The 22,814-nt window shown below is 42.6% G+C and overlaps 2 protein-coding genes across 4 annotated transcripts; both read right to left on the bottom strand.

Annotated features, from left to right (window-relative positions):
* Positions 1–1,460: 1,460 nt before the first annotated feature.
* On the bottom strand, positions 1,461–4,490 carry LOC118944823 (protein arginine N-methyltransferase 5-like). 2 transcript variants are annotated; one of them, XM_036966186.1, is made up of 8 exons: positions 4,339–4,490; positions 4,159–4,217; positions 3,919–4,041; positions 3,494–3,669; positions 2,962–3,165; positions 2,701–2,811; positions 2,548–2,618; positions 1,461–2,450 (listed from the first exon to the last, which is right to left on the bottom strand). In XM_036966186.1, exons 1-8 carry the CDS (start codon positions 4,408–4,410, stop codon positions 2,298–2,300), a joined length of 969 nt encoding a protein of 322 aa, XP_036822081.1. In that variant the 5' UTR covers positions 4,411–4,490; the 3' UTR covers positions 1,461–2,297. The 2 variants fall into 2 exon arrangements, with proteins under 2 accessions (XP_036822081.1, XP_036822082.1); XM_036966187.1 differs by having other exon boundaries at positions 2,548–2,612; positions 4,339–4,489.
* Positions 4,491–5,531: 1,041 nt separating this feature from the next.
* Positions 5,532–13,308, bottom strand: LOC110508474 (protein arginine N-methyltransferase 5). Of its 2 annotated transcripts, none has more exons than XM_021589009.2 (16): positions 13,108–13,308; positions 10,797–10,915; positions 10,551–10,636; positions 10,168–10,302; positions 9,914–10,026; positions 9,782–9,831; positions 9,511–9,674; positions 9,246–9,407; positions 8,411–8,488; positions 8,231–8,289; positions 7,990–8,112; positions 7,565–7,740; positions 7,033–7,236; positions 6,772–6,882; positions 6,619–6,689; positions 5,532–6,521 (listed from the first exon to the last, which is right to left on the bottom strand). In XM_021589009.2, the coding sequence occupies exons 1-16, from the start codon at positions 13,203–13,205 to the stop codon at positions 6,369–6,371; spliced, it is 1,902 nt and encodes a 633-aa protein (XP_021444684.1). In that variant the 5' UTR covers positions 13,206–13,308; the 3' UTR covers positions 5,532–6,368. The 2 variants fall into 2 exon arrangements, with proteins under 2 accessions (XP_021444684.1, XP_021444685.1); XM_021589010.2 differs by having other exon boundaries at positions 6,619–6,683; positions 13,108–13,307.
* Positions 13,309–22,814: the final 9,506 nt, after the last annotated feature.

The raw sequence follows: 22,814 nt of genomic DNA, 5'->3' as shown, positions 1-22,814 counted from the left end.
AACTCTTGCAAAAAACCTTATTACGGTCAACAACATACATGTCATTCTGACTGCCATAATGACACTGATCATGCATGCACACTTTGCTTACACGCACCAAGTGACTACAGTCATGTTCAATCTCTCCCTATCCCAGTCTGCTGTCCTCACTTGCTTCAAGATGTCAAGGGGACAGATATATATTTCAACAAGGTGAAATGTCTAAACTAAGCAAAAAAAGTCCCCTTTTCAGGACCCTGTCTTTCAAAGATAATTTGTAAAAATCAAAGTAACCATAGATCTTCATTGTAAAGGGTTTAAACATGGTTTCCAATGCTTGTCAATGAACCATAAACAATTAATGAACATGCACCTGTGGAACAGTTGTTAAGACACTAACAGCTTACAGACAGTAGGCAATTAAGATCACAGTTATGAAAACTTAGGACACTAAAGAGGCTTTTCTATTGACTCTGAAATACACCAAAAGAAAGATGCACCAGGTTTCCTGCTCATCTGTGTGAACTTGCCTTAGGCCTGCTGCTAGAAGGCATGAGGACTGCAGATGTGGCCAGGGCAATAAATTGCAATGTCCGTGCTCCTCCCTCATATGGTACCCTTCCTGCAGGCTCACCCTGACATGACCCTCCAGCCTGACAATGACACCAGCCATATGGCTCGTGATTTCCTGCAAGGCAGGAATGTCAGTGTTCTGCCATAGCTAGCGAAGAGCCCGGATCTCAATCCTATTGAGCACGTCTGGGACCTGTTGGATCGGAGGGTGAGGGCTAGGGCCATTCCCCCCAGAAATGTCCGGGAACTTGCAGGTGCCTTGGTGGAAGAGTGGGGTAACATCTCATAGCAAGAACTGGCAAATCTGGTGCAGTCCATGAGGTGGAAATGCACTGCAGTACTTAATGCAGCTGGTGGCCACACCAGATGCTGATTGTTTCTTTTGATTTTGTCCCCCCTTTTGGACACATTCAATGTCTGTGGAACTTGTTCAGTTTGTTATTGAATCTTATGTTCATACAAATATGTACACGTTAAGTTTGCTGAAAATAAACGCAGTTGACAGTGAGAGGACGTTTCTTTCTTTTGCGGAGTTTATATTAGCGACCTTTCGGTTACTGGCACAACGCTCTAACCGTTAGGCTACCTACTGCCCTTTTGATAGGTTTACCTCAATGCATATTACATTCAATGCCAATATGGCATTCTCCCCTCTCCTACTGGACATAAACAAATCAGTAGATCATTCAATGGTGTAGTCTGTTAAGACACTTTAGGATGAGGATATATTTTATAGACATACATTTGTGTACAAGCGTGCATTCAAGTTTGAAATTCCAAATGGCTTTTGATATATGCGTGGCAATGGAATAGGGACCATGTCACAGCCTGCCATTTTACTCATGGAGGGGGACATGCTAAATAAGTAAGTCAATGGAGGAAGCACATACAAACAGCACATACAAATATCTAGTAGTATTGTCTTTATTGACAACATGGCTCAGACAAAAACAGAAAATGAACACCCGAAAAACATACATCCTGCAGTATCGGAGTTGTAACCAGGTAAGTGTTGAGTGACAATTTAGAGCCATCTCATCCGAGTTGTAGCTTGGAATGTGTGCTCAGCGGACCTAGACCAAATAAATACTCGTTATTTTTCAGTTACTTGAGGTACGCTTGATTTAGCTTGCTCAGCATGCCAGAGTTCACGTTTTTGGGACTATTCCATTGGCACCTAAAGTATTAACCCTAACAAAAACAAGTACATGTTTGACCCAGGTGTGGTTGTCAGTAAGGCTGAGGTCCTGTTGGCAAGTCTGTGTGACTGCGATGCCAGGTGACTGAAACCATATATATAAAAAGAAAGATTCTCTTCAGAGGGAGGAACGGATGACGACCCACGTAGACAGAAAAGGCTGACAGTCTATGAGACCCACTCTCCTAAAGAGATCTTGACTGCCTGCTATACAAGTAACTTCATCTCAGTAAACATTGTATTTGAATGATGGTCCATGCCTGAAACTGACTCCTCTTAACAATACTGTAAAATAGACTCAAAATCAGTCCCATCTAAACCATTGATTGGATTCTCATTCGCAGATCTAAAGCGTCACCATGATCCTGGTTCGTATGTTTCATGGTATGAGCAGGCTCATTATTACAGGCCAATTGGTGAAATGCTGGACATTGTGAGAAACTACCCGCACTTCATTAGCAACAAAGTGCCTGTTTAATTATGTATGTATGTGTGTATGTGTATATATGAGAGTGAGTGCGTGTATATGAGAGTGTGTGCGAGGTCTTCACAGGCCGATGGTGTAGGACCTTCCTGCTGGGTTGTGGATAGCGGAGCACGAGGGCTCTGTCACGGCCCACTCGTACCACACCTTCTTCCCATTGTTACACCTCCAGAACCTCACCACGACGTCATCATCCCGCGTCACAGGGATCGGTTGCTGCAGGTGGAAGAAACAGGTCAATACACTTACATTCTTTTGGGCAATAAAAATGTGCTAAATGTAAAGTATACATTTTACATGACAGTCAACTGACTTTGAGAGGGAACAGGATGGGGAACCAGGAGAACATTCCGGGAGAGTGGGTCTCTGGCTTGATACCTTGACCAAACAGACACACACATTGATGTTAACGATATCCATCCATCTTATACTTCAAAACATCACCATTCCCACTCTTGGTACTTACTGAGTGTGACGTCTCCGTAGAGAGTGGTCTCGAAGTATCCAGCAAAGCCATGCAGCACTGTGTTACATCCCACAGAGAATCTAAGGCACTGGTACCTATTGTTGTTCATATCTAAAAAAGGAAAGGAAAGTGCATTTATTACATATCTTGTGTGATCGTTACCCGGTGTTAGCTAGGGTGTGTGTATTACCTATGGCGGGATGTGTGAGGGTTGGTGTGCAAGCGTTAGCCATGCAAGGCGGTTTGAAGTGTGTATGTTACCTGTGGTGGGGTGTACAAAGGTGAAGCAGGCTTTGGGCTCAGCCAGCTGGTGGAAGTTGTGGAGTCTGACGACGTAGGGGGTCTCAAAGTGGCACTCGGGGTCCTTGTCCCGCTCCCTGCATCCCCTAACCTCATTATACAGCTTGGAGGAGGAGAGGGGGGCAAGGAAAGAGGTGTAGGAACAGGGGATGCTAACCCCACCATCTGAGGAACGAGATAATCGGGTTTGGATGAGAGAGGGTATAGGCAAAAAAAGTGCATTGAATGACATATATCGTCACTGTCTGGTGAAAACCTCTCATCTCCAAAACAGAAACTTTTCAGTAAAATGGAGGAAAAAAAAAATATCCATATTTTCCCCATTAACATTTCAGAAGCAAGTTATTATCAACTTTGTTGGTCCTAGTCATGAAATGTTCAGAGTACAATGAGTGAAGTTACTGCTTACGAGGTTCGTCATCCGACAGTGAAGAGATGGCCCTTTCAGTAGTGTGACATTTCAATATCAACGAGGTACAATATTTACACCTACCTTTGAGAAAGTGCTGTGCTCCATCTAGACACTCCGGGGAGAGCTCGTTGTCCCCAAAGGACCCGAGAAGCTCGCTGACGATGATGTCCGCCTTCTCAGGTGCCGCCCACTCCCTCATGTCACACGACACCACGGTGACCTGATCGCCCCACTCCTCAAACTTCCAGTTCTCAAGCCTGGGAGAGAGTGGCAGGATCAGTCTCACAGACAGAGGGTGGAGCTCAATGGAGATTAACGTTGCCAACCATCCCATTTAGTCCTGTAATTTACTTGCCAGAATGTATTAAACCTAACCGGGCGATTACTCGGAATACATTAATTAAATGATTACATTAATGAAACTATGTTGAAGGAGTTCTATAATCTCCTTGAATGAGGTTGGTGAACAACGGAAACCCCATTAGAGGGTCAGAGAGTTCACTCACGTGACAACAGCGTTGGGGTTCTTTTCAACAGCGTAGATACGGAGCTTCCTGTCAGCCTGCTTGGCAGCACGCAGGGAGGCATTGACCAGAGGACCTCTCCCAGCCCCCAGCACCATCAAAACTCTAAGGTCACAGAGCATGCATACTGTTATGCACCAGATACAGAGGGGGGGGGGGATCATTGCCAGGAGAATAGATACTAAGAGAGATGACAGAGAGGCAGGTGTTGGAGCTACTCACTGTGTATTGGTCGCCTTCTGCTCCTCCGGGACTCTGTCGAGCAGACACTTGTACACAGCCTGCAGAAATATCAGGAGAACCCAATCAGTACTTCATTATATTACCCTACCAGCCACAGCACCATTGCTAGCTGTTACAGTGTATTAGAATGGGAAGAGATCTGTGTCAACGGCTCCTTACCTGCTGGTACTGGGAGTATTTGATGGGATCCTTCTCAAACACTTCATAGGTCTGAGACTCCAGATTGTCCATGAGCGGCTAATGGGAAGAGAACAATTAGAGAACGATTCCAATGCATACACACAAAATATAAATTACCAGGGACCTCGCGATACTGATATGATATGTATTGCGATTCTATAAGTATTGTGATGCGATACTGCGATTTGATGTTACAAACATATTGCACTCTGTATGTCTGCTACTGAAATGAGAAAATTTGTTTGGATCAGTCAGGGAAATAAGTGCTGAAAAAGTTGGCTCACTAGTTAAAAAGAAGACTGAGAACAAGCTATAGGATGAAAAATACAGGCAATTTGGCGCAGGTACAGCCAACTAACACTCGCTAACGCTACCTAGGTAAAAATACAATTTATTTTTTACTTGGCGTCAAAGTAACTATATTGTATATCTCAATCCTATTGAGCACGTCTGGGACCTGTTGGATCGGAGGGTGAGGGCTAGGGCCATTCCCCCCAGAAATGTCCGGGAACTTGCAGGTGCCTTGGTGGAAGAGTGGGGTAACATCTCATAGCAAGAACTGGCAAATCTGGTGCAGTCCATGAGGTGGAAATGCACTGCAGTACTTAATGCAGCTGGTGGCCACACCAGATGCTGATTGTTTCTTTTGATTTTGTCCCCCCTTTTGGACACATTCAATGTCTGTGGAACTTGTTCAGTTTGTTATTGAATCTTATGTTCATACAAATATGTACACGTTAAGTTTGCTGAAAATAAACGCAGTTGACAGTGAGAGGACGTTTCTTTCTTTTGCGGAGTTTATATTAGCGACCTTTCGGTTACTGGCACAACGCTCTAACCGTTAGGCTACCTACTGCCCTTTTGATAGGTTTACCTCAATGCATATTACATTCAATGCCAATATGGCATTCTCCCCTCTCCTACTGGACATAAACAAATCAGTAGATCATTCAATGGTGTAGTCTGTTAAGACACTTTAGGATGAGGATATATTTTATAGACATACATTTGTGTACAAGCGTGCATTCAAGTTTGAAATTCCAAATGGCTTTTGATATATGCGTGGCAATGGAATAGGGACCATGTCACAGCCTGCCATTTTACTCATGGAGGGGGACATGCTAAATAAGTAAGTCAATGGAGGAAGCACATACAAACAGCACATACAAATATCTAGTAGTATTGTCTTTATTGACAACATGGCTCAGACAAAAACAGAAAATGAACACCCGAAAAACATACATCCTGCAGTATCGGAGTTGTAACCAGGTAAGTGTTGAGTGACAATTTAGAGCCATCTCATCCGAGTTGTAGCTTGGAATGTGTGCTCAGCGGACCTAGACCAAATAAATACTCGTTATTTTTCAGTTACTTGAGGTACGCTTGATTTAGCTTGCTCAGCATGCCAGAGTTCACGTTTTTGGGACTATTCCATTGGCACCTAAAGTATTAACCCTAACAAAAACAAGTACATGTTTGACCCAGGTGTGGTTGTCAGTAAGGCTGAGGTCCTGTTGGCAAGTCTGTGTGACTGCGATGCCAGGTGACTGAAACCATATATATAAAAAGAAAGATTCTCTTCAGAGGGAGGAACGGATGACGACCCACGTAGACAGAAAAGGCTGACAGTCTATGAGACCCACTCTCCTAAAGAGATCTTGACTGCCTGCTATACAAGTAACTTCATCTCAGTAAACATTGTATTTGAATGATGGTCCATGCCTGAAACTGACTCCTCTTAACAATACTGTAAAATAGACTCAAAATCAGTCCCATCTAAACCATTGATTGGATTCTCATTCGCAGATCTAAAGCGTCACCATGATCCTGGTTCGTATGTTTCATGGTATGAGCAGGCTCATTATTACAGGCCAATTGGTGAAATGCTGGACATTGTGAGAAACTACCCGCACTTCATTAGCAACAAAGTGCCTGTTTAATTATGTATGTATGTGTGTATGTGTATATATGAGAGTGAGTGCGTGTATATGAGAGTGTGTGCGAGGTCTTCACAGGCCGATGGTGTAGGACCTTCCTGCTGGGTTGTGGATAGCGGAGCACGAGGGCTCTGTCACGGCCCACTCGTACCACACCTTCTTCCCATTGTTACACCTCCAGAACCTCACCACGACGTCATCATCCCGCGTCACAGGGATCGGTTGCTGCAGGTGGAAGAAACAGGTCAATACACTTACATTCTTTTGGGCAATAAAAATGTGCTAAATGTAAAGTATACATTTTACATGACAGTCAACTGACTTTGAGAGGGAACAGGATGGGGAACCAGGAGAACATTCCGGGAGAGTGGGTCTCTGGCTTGATACCTTGACCAAACAGACACACACATTGATGTTAACGATATCCATCCATCTTATACTTCAAAACATCACCATTCCCACTCTTGGTACTTACTGAGTGTGACGTCTCCGTAGAGAGTGGTCTCGAAGTATCCAGCAAAGCCATGCAGCACTGTGTTACATCCCACAGAGAATCTAAGGCACTGGTACCTATTGTTGTTCATATCTAAAAAAGGAAAGGAAAGTGCATTTATTACATATCTTGTGTGATCGTTACCCGGTGTTAGCTAGGGTGTGTGTATTACCTATGGCGGGATGTGTGAGGGTTGGTGTGCAAGCGTTAGCCATGCAAGGCGGTTTGAAGTGTGTATGTTACCTGTGGTGGGGTGTACAAAGGTGAAGCAGGCTTTGGGCTCAGCCAGCTGGTGGAAGTTGTGGAGTCTGACGACGTAGGGGGTCTCAAAGTGGCACTCGGGGTCCTTGTCCCGCTCCCTGCATCCCCTAACCTCATTATACAGCTTGGAGGAGGAGAGGGGGGCAAGGAAAGAGGTGTAGGAACAGGGGATGCTAACCCCACCATCTGAGGAACGAGATAATCGGGTTTGGATGAGAGAGGGTATAGGCAAAAAAAGTGCATTGAATGACATATATCGTCACTGTCTGGTGAAAACCTCTCATCTCCAAAACAGAAACTTTTCAGTAAAATGGAGGAAAAAAAAAATATCCATATTTTCCCCATTAACATTTCAGAAGCAAGTTATTATCAACTTTGTTGGTCCTAGTCATGAAATGTTCAGAGTACAATGAGTGAAGTTACTGCTTACGAGGTTCGTCATCCGACAGTGAAGAGATGGCCCTTTCAGTAGTGTGACATTTCAATATCAACGAGGTACAATATTTACACCTACCTTTGAGAAAGTGCTGTGCTCCATCTAGACACTCCGGGGAGAGCTCGTTGTCCCCAAAGGACCCGAGAAGCTCGCTGACGATGATGTCCGCCTTCTCAGGTGCCGCCCACTCCCTCATGTCACACGACACCACGGTGACCTGATCGCCCCACTCCTCAAACTTCCAGTTCTCAAGCCTGGGAGAGAGTGGCAGGATCAGTCTCACAGACAGAGGGTGGAGCTCAATGGAGATTAACGTTGCCAACCATCCCATTTAGTCCTGTAATTTACTTGCCAGAATGTATTAAACCTAACCGGGCGATTACTCGGAATACATTAATTAAATGATTACATTAATGAAACTATGTTGAAGGAGTTCTATAATCTCCTTGAATGAGGTTGGTGAACAACGGAAACCCCATTAGAGGGTCAGAGAGTTCACTCACGTGACAACAGCGTTGGGGTTCTTTTCAACAGCGTAGATACGGAGCTTCCTGTCAGCCTGCTTGGCAGCACGCAGGGAGGCATTGACCAGAGGACCTCTCCCAGCCCCCAGCACCATCAAAACTCTAAGGTCACAGAGCATGCATACTGTTATGCACCAGATACAGAGGGGGGGGGGGGATCATTGCCAGGAGAATAGATACTAAGAGAGATGACAGAGAGGCAGGTGTTGGAGCTACTCACTGTGTATTGGTCGCCTTCTGCTCCTCCGGGACTCTGTCGAGCAGACACTTGTACACAGCCTGCAGAAATATCAGGAGAACCCAATCAGTACTTCATTATATTACCCTACCAGCCACAGCACCATTGCTAGCTGTTACAGTGTATTAGAATGGGAAGAGATCTGTGTCAACGGCTCCTTACCTGCTGGTACTGGGAGTATTTGATGGGATCCTTCTCAAACACTTCATAGGTCTGAGACTCCAGATTGTCCATGAGCGGCTAATGGGAAGAGAACAATTAGAGAACGATTCCAATGCATACACACAAAATATAAATTACCAGGGACCTCGCGATACTGATATGATATGTATTGCGATTCTATAAGTATTGTGATGCGATACTGCGATTTGATGTTACAAACATATTGCACTCTGTATGTCTGCTACTGAAATGAGAAAATTTGTTTGGATCAGTCAGGGAAATAAGTGCTGAAAAAGTTGGCTCACTAGTTAAAAAGAAGACTGAGAACAAGCTATAGGATGAAAAATACAGGCAATTTGGCGCAGGTACAGCCAACTAACACTCGCTAACGCTACCTAGGTAAAAATACAATTTATTTTTTACTTGGCGTCAAAGTAACTATATTGTCCAAAATTGGCAAACTATTAATTCCCCGCCCATCACTACAATATACAGAACCGGTCAAAAGTATGGACACCTACTCATTCCAGGGGCTTTATTTTTACTATTTTCTACATTGTAGAATAACTATGAAATAACACATATGGAATCATGTAGTAACCAAAAAAGTGTTAAATCAAAATACATTTAATATTTGAAGTTCTACAAAGTAGACACCCTTTACCTAGATGACATCTTTGCACACACTTGGCATTATTTATTTCATAGTTTTGATGTCTTCACTATTATTCTACAATGTAGAAAAGAGTAAAAAATAAAGGAAACCCCTTGAATGAGTAGGTGTGTCCAAACTGGTACTGTAGGTATGACTATTTGCAAGCCTCAACAAGCATACCTGGAGAGGAGACTGTAGGTAATCCTCGTAACCCTTGGCAAACAGTTCATAGGCATTGGGGGCAGGGCGGTTCTGGTTGAGGTATTCAAGGTACTGCAGGTACGAGCGGAAGTCCTTCTCACTGTGACGACTGGTGCCAGTGAAGATGAACTGGGCCTCAAGCTGGGAGAAGAGAAAATGTTTTGTAAAATACATAATCAAGGACAGAGTGAAGATAATAATTGTATTTGCTATACCAATTGCTGTAGCCTAGAATTTACAGTACCTTGAAGAGACGGAAGATGATTTTCTGGTGGGATTTTGAAAGGACTGGGAACCCTTTCTTATTGGTCAAAAAGATGCTGGTGGGAAGGACGGCTGCTTTGATTGGCTCCCCAAGCCACTTGTCAATCACAGCGTCGGAGGGCATGTTTTCTCCAACCTCAATGGCTTCAGCAAAAGGAAGGGAAGACAAATCAGGAACAATTGTGACCAAAACAATGACTTATCCGTTTGTCAACACCACCCCAACATGTTTCCCTGTCCTGCTCCCTTACCTAAACAGATTCTCTTGTTGTAGTCACACAGAGTTCTGAATGAATGCCACCTGAAAAAGGAAAAACCAAAAAGGTACATTTAAAACTAAAACTAAAAAAATTTGCAGGCCCTGGTCACAGCACAAAACTTACCAGGCCCAGGTCTTCTCGTCATCACTTCCATCATCTGTGTGTTTCGTCGGCTCGTTCTCGATGATGTCATCGCGCATGTCGTCAGCAGAAATCAGGGGGACCCGGATCCAAAACTGATATGAAACAATCCAGTAGCTTAGTTTTAAGTTAACCGATTTACCTTAACATTGCCCGTCACAATACAAGTCAAGGATTAAGAATTAGTTCTAATTCGTATATACTATAGATAAAGAATGTTTGAGTGCTGTAGTCACCATGCAGGAGTGGTGTCCCGTCTGGATGTGGTTGAGCAGCACGCGGGCCAGGTTGGCACAGTGAGGGCCCTTCAGAGGGACCATGAAGGCTGGCAGACCCAGATATGCTGAGAAGTTCAGCTCCTGTACCAGGGCCTGAGACAGGACAGAGGGATGGCAGGACAGAGCAACAATTAAACTTGTAGCTAAGATGTTCAAAACTTTCTGCTTACGAACAAGGCCGGGGGTGTATTCACTAAACCAAACGGAAGAAAATGTGGAGGGATCCAAGATAACTTTTTCCAAAAGACAGTCGTTCTCATTGCAAAAAGTTATTTTGGGAAAAGTTTTGCAACGGTTTACTACGTTGGAAGTTAATGAACACACCCAGTCTGTCAACTCACCGCTTCTGAATTCCTGCGTTCTGTCTCCACCTCTGAGTCGGTCTCGATCCATGGAGAAAGCTTTCCAACAACCAGAGTGTTCCAGTCTGGGTAAGGAAGAAGTGAAATTCAATATCCTGATAATTAAATATACATACTATAGAGCCATTAGATGTCCCTGTAAGTAGATACCCCTGTGCTCAGTGGAACTGGGGCATGTGCATGAGACTGAACTGTGGTCAGTATGAATACAGGTAGCCTACTCACCTCTCCCACAGAGCAGAAGGTCAGAGCGCGTATGTGCTCCTGATCGGACTTTGGCGGGGTCCAACTCAAACTCCCTCCTGAACCTCGGGTGGAAGAGGGGCATGCACAGGAAGTCAAACCTGAAAGAGACAAATGGGACATTAGTTGACACTTGATCTAACGTTAGTTCCGTTTGTTAGGATCCCCATTAGTTACTGCACATGCAGCAGCTACTTTTCCTGGGGTCCACAAAAAATATACAAATACATGACAAAGTACAGGACAGTTAGACAAGAACATAAGATATTACATTAAAATCCAATAAAAATAAAAACACTTGTCACTGCTCCAAAACCACCATAAAAAAGCCAGACTACAATTTGCAACTGCACATGGGGACAAAGACAGTACTTTTTGGAGAAATGTCCTCTGGTCTGATGAAACAAAAATGGAACTGTTTGGCCATAATGACCATCGTTATGTTTGGAGGGAAAAGGGGGAGGCTGCAAGCCGAAAAACACCATCCCAACCGTGAAGCACGGAGGTGGCAGCATCATGTTGTGGGGTTGCTTTGCTGCAGGAGGGACTGGTGCATTTCACAAAATAGATGGCATCATGAGACAGGAAAATTATGTGGATATATTGAAGCAACATCTCATGACATCAGTCAGGAAGTTAAAGCTTGGTCGTAAATGGGTCTTCCAAATGGACAATGACCCCAAGCATACTTCCAAAGTTGTGGCAAAATGGCTTAAGGACAACAAAGTCAAGGTATTGGAGTGGCCATCACAAAGCCCCGACCTCAATCCCATAGAAAATTTGTGGGCAGAACTGAAAAAGCGTGTGCGAGCAAGGAGGCCTACAAACCTGACTCAGTTACACCAGCTCTGTCAGGAGGAATGGGCCAAAATTCACCCAACTTATTGTGGGAAGCTTGTGGAAGGCTACCTGAAACATTTGACCCAAGTTAAACAATTTAAAGGCAATGCTACCAAATACTAATTGAGTGTATGGAAACTTCTGACCCACTGGGAATGTGAAGAAAATAAAAGCATAAATAAATATCTCTATTACTATTCTGACATTTCACATTCTTACAATAAAGTGGTGATCCTAACTGACCTAAGACAGGGATTTTTTTACTAGGATTAAATGTTAGGAATTGTGAAAAACTAAGTTTAAATGTATTTGGCTAAGGTGTATGTAAACTTGACTTCAACTGTATATCTACACAATTAATATACAGTACCAGTCAAAAGTTGGACACACCTACTCACTCAATGGTTTCTCATCCAAGACTGTGTAAAGCCGTCATCAAGGCAAAGGGTGGCTACTTTGGAGAATCTCAAATATATTTTGATTTGAACGCTTTTTTGGTTACTACATGATTCCATGTGTTATTTCATAGCACATATACAGTACAGTTAAAACAGATATTTAGAAAGAGGATTGACACTGATACAATATGTTGTTGTAAAGCTAAACGTGCCTCTTGCCTGAGTAACCTCTGGTGGCAGAGCATTCCATGACGATATGGCTCTATACATAACTGAACGAAATATTAAATCGGCTTTTGGTTTTGGGACAGTGAAGAAACCCATAGCGGCGGGGCCTGTTTCAAGTGTACGCAAATATATTACTCAAGTTAGGCATTTTCAACACACAGATGTTTATTAAAAAGACTCGAAGAGAAGTAGTCCATTTCAGCTCAACCATGAATGACTATCATGTGTGTTGTTGATGTTAGTTTGTGTGCAGTTAATATGGGCAAGGCATGCGGCTTTGTTTTCAGCCAGCTGCGGCTTTACACGGGCTTTCTTTGCGGCACCTGACCATTACTGGGCAGTAATCAAGATGATACAAAATTAGAGCCTTAACAACTAGCCCAGTTGATCTGTGTCAAAAAATATTTGTATAAAATACATACCTCGCCCCATCTTTACAACAACTTAGTCAATGACTTGACGATTACTGGCCATTGAAATAACTTGACGCTCTTGCATAAAGTTGACTGTAGCTGTATCTACAAACGTTTAGGGTTAATTACTTGGATGACACATTCAAGTAACGTCATGGCTCCACTGTCAAATGTATTCTCATCAAATCATATTGGGGTCGTGGTAAGGAGGATCATCTCGTTGTTAGCCATTGTGATGGTGCACGTGGTAATTCACCATCACCGGCAAATTCACCTAGCTAGCGAGCTACGAGTAAAATAGCTAGCAACATCACACGCAGAAATGAAGCCGAATGGTATATACTAGCCTTGTCGGCTCCTGTCTTGACCGCCACCTTCCTCCAAATAATTGCTGGAGCGAAACAGTTTACTTACCCAAGTTTAGCCACCGCCGCAAGTGTGTCAGCAACCTCGGGCACACAACTCAAATCTCTCCCGCAGGACACCCTTCCTCCTGTGTTGTGGGACGCCATCGTCAGCCGAGTGAATGGGAAAGAAGAGAGTTGCAGTTTAGTAAAAGGGAAACTGACGCCATTTTGGCTCGGGTCATGTATTTGCTATCATTGGAGCTGAGAGTCAAAATGACTTCCTCTGGAATGCAGTTTCATACGTTTCGAGAACTGTCGCGATATTTGCATGTCCAGTGAGATTATGGTAGTTTGAGGCTGTTGTTCGAAAAACACTTGGGATCGTCTTGATCACGTTCAAAATAATTGAGAACTCGGCAATCTCCAACTTCAGTGCGTTCAACACAACTGGGAATTCGGAAAAAAGCTAGCTCCGACTGGAAAAATCTTTTGAATGGTCATCCAATTCGGGAATGTTTTTATTTAACCTTTCTTTAACAAGGCAAATCAGTTTCCCCCCCCCTTCTTATTATTTCCAAGACGGCATACCACAGCCAAACGCTAACCCAGACAACACTGGTTCAATTGTGTGCCGCCCTATGGGACTCCCAATCACGGCCAGTTGTGATACAGCCTGGAATCGAACCAGGGTCTGTAGTGATGCCTCTTGCACAATGATACAGTACCTTAGACTACTGTGCCACCCTGGACTCTTTCTAGAGAGCAGACCAATGACTGTATATATGAGTTCCCATGCCGCGTTCAAAACAACTGGGAGCTCTGAAAAATACAAGGTCAGATCATGATGTCAGTGATCTTCAGGTCGGTAAGTTGGAGATCTAGAATGAGGCCAGAGTTCCTGAGTTGGAATTCTGAGTTGGATGATGGTTAAATGATTTTTCCCGGTTTGAGTTGTTCCCAGTTGTTTTGAACGCACTGAAGACGGAAGTCAGAGATTTCCCAGTTCTGAGTTCCCAGTTGTTTTGAACGTGGCACCAGTTGTCTTGAAAGCACCAATAGAGGGGTTGGCTGTCAATGTCACGAAAATGATGGGAGGCTTCAATAGGGCTAAGTGGCCGTGTTCGAGAGGATCAAAACTGCAATGTGTCATGGGTAAATTGTGACTGACTGACTGATCTACAAATAACAATGAGTCCTTATTTATGATACAAGATGATTTGTAGATCAGTCAGCATGCAGTCGTTTTGATGCTTTCAAACATGGCCGGTGTGTCGTTGTGATTCTGGATGGAAATGTAGCTAGCAACAATGACAATAATTAGTTGATGTTGCTGTACGTGATCCAACACGTTCATAAAAGCGCAGTCAACAGAAGTGCCATTGCACTTCTGATAATCAAAGCAACTAGATCACATGCATTTCACTGACTGGTCACAGTGCATTTGACTGACAGCTCACAGTGATCACTAGTTTTTTTCCACCTTTGAAATGTAGAATTACATTTATTGTGTTAGTGTGTTGAATGGATAACTGGTGCTGGAGGGAATAGCAGCCGTTTTACGGGCTCCTGACCAATTGTGGAATGTTTTGTGTTTTTCTTCTTCTTAAAGTTTTTTGTCATGTTTCCGCCATCACTTCCTATGACTGAAAAGAGCTTCTGGACATCAGAACAGGATTTCTACTTCAATGAGTCAGAGGTTGAAGATATATTGCTCATCCTGGACATGGCCCAATTCCCCGATACTCGGAAAAGGAAGAGGCGGCATTACAGAGGCCGGCGTGCGGGATACCTGATGAGATTTCGTCGGCGAGTTGATAAAACGCTTTGCACTCCAATCTTTTGGCGAACGTGCAATCACTGGAGAATAAACTGGACGAACTCCGTTCGAGACGATCCTTTCCATGTGATCTGAAGACTGTAATATCCTATGTTTCTCCGATTCGTGGCTGAACAAGGACATGGAAAATATACAGATTTTCTATACATCGGCAGGACAGAACGGCAGGGGTGTTCAGGGGTGGTGTTGTGTGTCTCTTTGTTAATCACAGCTGTCGCTCGATCTCTAATATTAAGGAATACTTTTATATTTTTATATATTATATTTATATAGTCAAGCTAACCCATGCAAGCATCTGCAAAACACTTGACCCTATGTATGTGTATGTTTGTGTGAGGGGAGGTGAAAAGGTTGCCTCAGTCTGTTGCAACTGAGTGAGGACAATAAGGGGCCAGAATGACAGGAAGTCACTCCAGACATACTTCCTCTAACAGTAGCTCAACGGTTCCCCCAAGTTGGGCAAGCAAGTGCCTTTGACTGTCGGCCCAGATTATGTATGGTCGTACTAATCACACACACACACACACACACACACACACACACACACACACACACACACACACACACACACACACACACACACACACACACAACACATGAATCTGTGGCCCAGAAACAGGCTCCAAACAGAACAATAGCTTTATCATTTGTGTGCAGGATATAACCTTTTCTCTGTCTCCAGTTAACTTAAGAGGAACCAGTGAGTTTCTGTCAAGTCTTGGCTGAGTGCCCAGACATCATGGGGTCATTCTACACACACAGAAAGAACAGTTAGAACAGCCCTCACAGAAGTCTCGAGGTTCTGCTTGCCTGAGTTAGAATTCCTCCCGATAAGCTGTAGACCATACTATTTATCAAGAGAGTTTTTATAAATATATTTTTTTGTAGCTGTCCATTTACCACAACAAACCAATGCTGGCGCTAAGATCGTACTCAACGTGCTGTATTGGGCCATAAGCAAACAAGAAAATGCTTGCCCAGAGGCAGCGCTCCTAGTGGCCAGTGATTTTAATGCAGGAAAATTGAAATCCTTTTTACCAATTTCTAGGCAACTACAAGCAAAAACTCTAGATCACCTTATCTCCACACACAGAGATGTATACAAAGTCCTCCATTGGTAAATCTGACCATAACTTTCTCCTCCTGATTCCTGCTTACAAGCAAAACAGGAAGTACCAGTGGCACACTCGATACAGAAGTGGTTCGATGAAGTGGACGGTAAGCCACAGAACTGTTTCACTAGCACAGACTGGAAAATGTTCCGGGATTCATCCAATGGCATTGAGGAGTTTACCACATCAGTCACTAGCTTCATTAATAAGTGCATTGACAATGTCATCCCCACATTGACCATATGTCCATATCCCAACCAGAAGCCATAAATTACAAGCAACATCTGCACTGGGCTAAAGGCTAGAGCTGCCACTTTCAAAGAGCAGGACACTAATCCAGACGCTTATAAGAAATCCCCCTACACCCTCCAATGAAACCATCAAACAGGCAAATACAGAACCAAGATTGAATCCTACTACACCGGCTCTGACGCTCATAGGATGTGGCAGGGCTTGTAAACTATGATGGATTACAAAGGGAAGCCCAGCTGCGGGCTGCCCAGTAACGCGAGTCTACCAGATGAGCTAAATGCCTTCTATGCTCACGTTGAGGCAAGTAACACTGAACCATGCATGAGAGCACCAGCTGTTCTGGATGATTGTGTGAACACGCTCTCAGTAGCCAACGTGAGTAAGACTTATAAACAGCTTAACATTAACAAGGCTGCAGGGCCAGTGGTGGAAAAAATACCCAATTGTCATATTTGAGTAAAAGTAAAGATACCTTAATAGAAAATGCCTTAAGTAAAAGTGAAAGTCACCCAGTAAAATATTATTTGATAAAAGTCTAAAAGTATTTGGTTTTAAATATAGGTAATTGCTAAAATGTAGTTAATTAAAAATATAGTTAATAGTTAATCATTTCAAATTCCTTATATTAAGCAAACCAGACGGCACCATTTTCTTGTTTAATTAATTTACGGATAGCCAGGGGCACACTCCAACACTCAGACACAATTTACAAACAAAGCATGTGTGTTTAGTGATAAGTGCGTGAATTTAACCATTTTCCTGTCTTGCTAAGCATAAAAAATGAGTACTTTTGGGTGTCAGGAAAATGTATAGAGTAAAAAGTACATAATTTTAATTAGAAATGTAGTGATGTAAAAGTTATAAATAGTAAAGTAGAGATACCCCCCAAAAAAACTACTTCACTGACATTTTCAACCTCTCCCTAACTGTCTGTTTCAAGCAGTCCACCATAGTCCCTGTGCCCAAGAACACTAAGGTAACCTGTCAAAAGGACCATCACCATGTAGCACTTATGTCTGTAGCCATGAAATGCTTTGAAAGGCTGGTCATGGGTCTCATCAACACCATCTAAGACACCCTGGACCCACTCCAATTAGCATACCGCCCCATCAGATCTACGCAATCTCTTTTGCACTCCACACTGCCCTTTCCCATCTAGACAAAAGGAACACCTACTTGAGAATGCTGTTCATTGAGTACAACTCAGCGTTCAACACCATAGTGCCCTCCAAGCTCATCACTAAGCTAAGGACCCTTGAATAAACACCTTCCTCTGCTACTGGATCCTGGACTTCCTGACAGGCCACCCCCAGGTGGTGAGTGTAGGCAACAACACATCCGCCACACTGATCCTGAACACAGGGGACCCTCAGGGGTGCATGCTTAGTCCTCTCCTGTACTCCATGTTCACCCAAGACCGCATGGCAGCACATCTCCAACACCATCATTAAGTTTGCTGATGACACAACGGTAGTAAGCCTGATCACGTATGACGATGAGACAGCCTACAGGGAGGAGTTCAGAGACCTGGTAGTGTGGTGCTAGGACAACAACTTCTCCCTCAATGTCAGCAAGACAAAGGACCTGATAGTGGACTACAGTAAACGGAGGGCCGAGCACGCCCCCATTCACATCGACAAGGCTGTAGTGGAGCAAGTTGGAGCTTCAAGATCCTCTGCGTCCACATCACTAAGAACCTATCACGGTCCAAACACACCAACACAGTTTAAGAGGACACAACAACACCTTTCCCCCCTATAGACACTACCTTTCAAAAGTTTGGGGTCACTTAGAAATGTCCTTGTTTTTTAAAGAAAAGCACATTTTTTGTCCATTAAAATTACATCAAATTGATCAGAAATACAGTGTAGACATGGTTAATGTTGTACATTACATTGCAGCTGGAAAAGGCAGATTTTTTAATGGAATATCTACATAGGCGTACAGAGGCCCGTTATCAGCAACCATCACTCCTGTGTTCCAATGGCACGTTGTGTTAGCTAATCCAATTTTAAAAGGCTAATTGATCATTAAATAACCCTTTTGCGATAATAATAGCACAGCTAAAAACTGTTGTCCTGAATAAAGAAGCAATTAAACTGGCCTTCTTTAGACTAGTTGAGTATCTGGAGCATCAGCATTTGTGGGTTCGATTACAGGCTAAAAATGGCCAGAAACAAAGAACTTTCTTCTGAAATTCCTTAGTCTATTTTTGTTCTGAGAAATGGGAGGCCCCGGTGCACAACTGAGCAAGAGGACAAGTACATTTGAGTGTCTAGTTTGAGAAACAGACGCCTAACAAGTCCTCAACTGGCAGCTTCATTAAATAGTACCCGCAAAACACCAGTCTCAACATCAACAGTGAAGAGGCGACTGCGGGATGCTGGCCTTCTAGGCAGAGTTGCAAAGAAAAATACATATCTCAGACTGGCTGATAAAAAGAAAAGATTAAGATTTGCAAAATGACACAGACACTGGACAGAGGAACTCTGTCTAGAAGTCCAGCATCCCGGAGTCGCCTCTTCACTGTTGACGTTGAGACTGGTGTTTTGCGGGTACTATTAAATGAAGCTGCCAGTTGAGGACTTTCTCAAACTAGACACCCTAATGTTCTTTTGCTCTTGCTCAGCACCAAAAATATTCAATAAAAGTCCATATTGTATTCTGTCTCTGTTGTCATTCAGATAAGCCTGTACTTGATTGAAGTGCCACGTGTAACTACTTTGAAGTTTGTAATTGTCACGCCCTGACCTTAGTTTGCTTTGTATGTTTATAGGTTTTGTTTGGTCAGGGTGTGATCTGAGTGGGCATTCTATGTTGTATGTCTAGTTTGTCTGTTTCTGTGTTTGGCCTGATATGGTTCTCAATCAGAGGCAGGTGTTAGTCGTTGTCTCTGATTGGGAACCATATTTAGGTAGCCTGTTTTGTCATTGTGGGTGATTGTCTATGTGTAGTGTTTGTGTCAGCACATTTCGTATATAGCGTCATGGTCGTTGTTCATTTATTGTTTTGTTCAGTTTACTTTCTGTTCTCGTCATCCATTGAAATGATGCATTCACACCACACTGCGCTTTGGTCCGCTTCTTACGACGATCGTGACAGTAATTGTCTGATGCGCATTTTAAGACAGAGGTCTAAGTTCAACCCTTTTTCTAACGTTCGCAACAATGTGTTGTTGTTGTAGGTGCAGAAATGTAATAATTGTCATTTGAAAAGAAAACAAACTTGGCCCCGGACCCTAAATGAGCTGTCAAGGACCCTGAATAATTCAATCAAATGTTATTTGTCACGTGTTGACTAACAGTGCATTTCTTACTTATGGGCCCTTCCCAACAATGTAATATTTGTAATATGAAAAAGTAAACAATCTAGGCCCCAGCCCCTAAATCAGTTGTCAAGGACTCTGAGAAATCAAATCTTATTTGTCACATGCTTCGTAAACAACATGTGTAGACTAACAGTGAAATGCTCACTTACGGGTCCTTCCCAACAATGCAGAGAGATAAATAGCAAAATAATAGCAAAAATAATAACACTAAATAAATCCACAATTCGTAACGATAACTTGGCTGTATACACATGTGCCAGTACCGAGACGATGTGCAGGAGTGTCATGGAAATTCTTACACAGGGACACTCAAAGTCAATCTTAATTAATGATTGTTTATTGTCAGCCCACCTGAGAGGTTCCAACCAACTCAATGCACCATAGTACACATGTCAATCAGGAGGTCTCCCTGGGCAGTCCCAGCAGTTGTCTTATATACGGCTATACACAGACAAGTTATATTTGCATGATTTAGCATAATTAATTAATCATTACCGTTTTGTTTCATTCATGTGACCGACCAATGCGGTTTCATAACATGTAACAGACCAATACCTCACAAGGCTTCTTCTCTTTAAGCTGAGACCTTGAAACTGAGATATCTTTAGTTCATTCTCAAATCAAGGTCTGGGCGTACTGCCAAATTGCAGATACTGATAAGGTCAAGCGTGTATCTCTTGGCTCCACAATGTCTGTGTGCCAGTCAATGTGTCTCCGTGATCTTGTCAAGATAGGATGGATTTGATATATGCCTGTTGATGTGAGGATTTGTTTAGGTTCTGAGTTTGAGAAAATAACATTGTTTAGGAGACAAAGCTGAACGATAAATTATGGCCAATGCTGTCTGGCTATGTGTGTCTTTGCTATAAAGGATCTCAGTTGCAATGTGTAAGGGACTCTCAGAGAATTCATTTATAGACACTGAATTGATCTGGGAGTCACAGGGTTGTGATGGAGCTCAGATAATTAAAGATGGACTTTATGACAACTCTGACTTCTGTGTGGTTTGCTCTCATGATTTGGTAAATACAGGAAATTTCCACAACATTTGGCGACGAGGAGGGGTTGTGAATCTTCACTCGGTGACCGTTCCTGACGATCTAGGTAAATAAATCATGCACGAGGGATCCCCTAAACTTGGGATCTTAGGGAAACCACACTTCGGGAACGAAGCAGATGGACCAACCTTTGATCTGAGAGGAAGCGAGCCGAGTGGATACCACATCTCGAACTGAGTTTTTTTTAAGAAAAAGGTGAGCGAACCACACACATATTTGAAGTCAAGTTTTTAAATTATGCCTGTTACAGTATACTCTGAGCTTGAATTCCTTTTTAAAGGAAGGCACCTTGGCGGCGTAAGCAGGGCCGAGTCAGGGGAGAGTAATCTGAGGGTTTGTGGACTCAAAAGATACTCTGCCACTGTCCGGTTGCGAGTGACCAGAGCCGTCCTGACACTGAATTGATCACAGTGGGGATTTGGCGCAGTCTGTCGGGGTGAGGGGCCAAAGGGACTGGGTATTCTAGGTGAAAACACGGCATTTGGTGAAGCCCTATTGGAAGAAGGACCTCCTTCTGTGCGTCTGTGTGATTGTCTAAGTGACCCTCAGTGGTGGTGAATTCCAATTATTTTAAATGTGCTAGCCAGGTATGCCCTGGGTTACTCTGTGTGAGTATTTTGTTATGGGATCACTAGGTAGTTGTCGGACCGTTCTGTGTGAGCGGGGTAGGGTTGACTCTGTGTGGGCAAACCTTTTTATGTTCTGATGTTCTGTGTGGACGTCTGACCAGTTCTGTGTGAACATCTGACCAATCCTGTGTGGGTGATCTTTAAAGTTCTGTGTGAGTACCTAAGATTTCTTAAGTTTTATATGGATTCTGTGAATTATTTGAAATTCTGATAAATTCTATGTGTGTATAATCAATTACTAGAGATTTGTATAAAGTAATGATTAGATACAATTTAAACCACCCATTCGCAGACGTACGTAGGTTTTGAGTTGGTATCTTAAATAGATAATTTGATAAAGATGAGGTTTTAAGCACTATTAAAATAATCTACAAAATCTGGGAAATTGAGCTCTAGAAACTGATTAGAGTGTGTCCACTTTTGGTTATTTTACCCTAACGATGTAACTATAAAACGCATATTGGATTATCTCCGTCTGGGTGAAACATTTGAAATTAAACTGCCTTTAAGGTCTGAACATGTTATATTTTTTTCTTCCCAGTATGAGAGAAGTTGCGGGATTTATTGAATAAACTGAATAAAGTTAGAGAGAATTAAGAGGGAATCTCGATGTAATTTATAATGTCGTACAAAGCCTAAGGTTTTCCATCAAACTAATTATCATTGCGTGATTAATGTGATGTAGTAAAGTAATTGAAATACGTTGCATAAGTAAACATAATCTACTTTTATTAAAAGGCGCAATATCTGTTTCCTAGTCATAATCTGTCGATTTTATTATTTGATCGCTAATTTATTCATTTGGCATTTGAGAATCAAAGCTGGAGTAACACTTGTACATTTAAATTTGAGCCAACTGTTCTTCTGGGAATTGTCGATAGTGACGTGTCTTGATTTTATTTGTAAAGTGGGTTTATTTGCGGAGAATGTTAGTCATTTAGCATTGGTGGTTCAGTGGTAGAATTCTCGTCGCCACGCGGGAGGCCCGGGTTCAGTTCCCAGTCAATGCTCTGACTGAATTCGGAGTTTTTGATTGTAAATAATATATTTGTATGTTTTGCCTGGAAAGTTATGGTCGCTAGTGTTTGTATAAGATATAAACTGAACGTTTTAATAGCTTGTCTGGTTCAAATTGATAGAAGGGATAAACTGAACGTTTTCAATAGATTGTTTAGGTTAAATTGATAGACTAAATTCAATTTAAAATAATAACGAAGCGAATTCTGATGCAAGACGATGTCTGTTCACTAAATTATCTGCTGGAATAATGTATTGAGAATTGAGTCGTATTTAAATTACTGTATCAATAGAGAAGACAGTTATCTAAGTTAAAGAAATTCTGAATTATAGCGGAGAGAGAATGGCGATAGAAAGTGATTACCGAAATGTTTTTCATTCTTATAGATTGACTGACGCATGTTATAATTTTGGCGCTGCGTGTGTTATTTTTAAAGAAATAGGATACATTTCATAAGTGTGGAGAGCAAAGAGAAGAGGAAGTTATAAAGTTGGGTTTTAAATCTTACATAGAGGTAAGGAAAAACGTTGAAATGAGAGG

The sequence above is a fragment of the Oncorhynchus mykiss genome, chromosome 28 (genome assembly GCF_013265735.2).
Source record: "Oncorhynchus mykiss isolate Arlee chromosome 28, USDA_OmykA_1.1, whole genome shotgun sequence".
Lineage (NCBI taxonomy): Eukaryota > Metazoa > Chordata > Actinopteri > Salmoniformes > Salmonidae > Oncorhynchus > Oncorhynchus mykiss.
The sequence above is the reverse complement of the archived record's forward strand: the minus strand, read 5'-3'. Positions and strand labels throughout refer to the sequence as shown.

Excerpts from the sequence above, each read along its gene's own strand:
- LOC110508474 (XM_021589009.2), bottom strand. The coding sequence starts at position 13,205 with ATGGCGTCCCACAACACAGGAGGAAGGGTGTCCTGCGGGAGAGATTTG. Across the intron at positions 9,832-9,913 it reads GACGAGAAGACCTGGGCCTG|GTGGCATTCATTCAGAACTC; the intron begins GTAAGTTTTGTG and ends TTCCTTTTTCAG. Across the intron at positions 8,113-8,230 it reads CAGAAGGCGACCAATACACA|AGTTTTGATGGTGCTGGGGG; the intron begins GTGAGTAGCTCC and ends CTGTGACCTTAG.
- LOC118944823 (XM_036966186.1), bottom strand. The coding sequence starts at position 4,410 with ATGGACAATCTGGAGTCTCAGACCTATGAAGTGTTTGAGAAGGATCCC. Across the intron at positions 3,670-3,918 it reads AACCCCAACGCTGTTGTCAC|GCTTGAGAACTGGAAGTTTG; the intron begins GTGAGTGAACTC and ends ACTCTCTCCCAG. Across the intron at positions 2,619-2,700 it reads CTACGGAGACGTCACACTCA|GTCAAGGTATCAAGCCAGAG; the intron begins GTAAGTACCAAG and ends TGTGTCTGTTTG.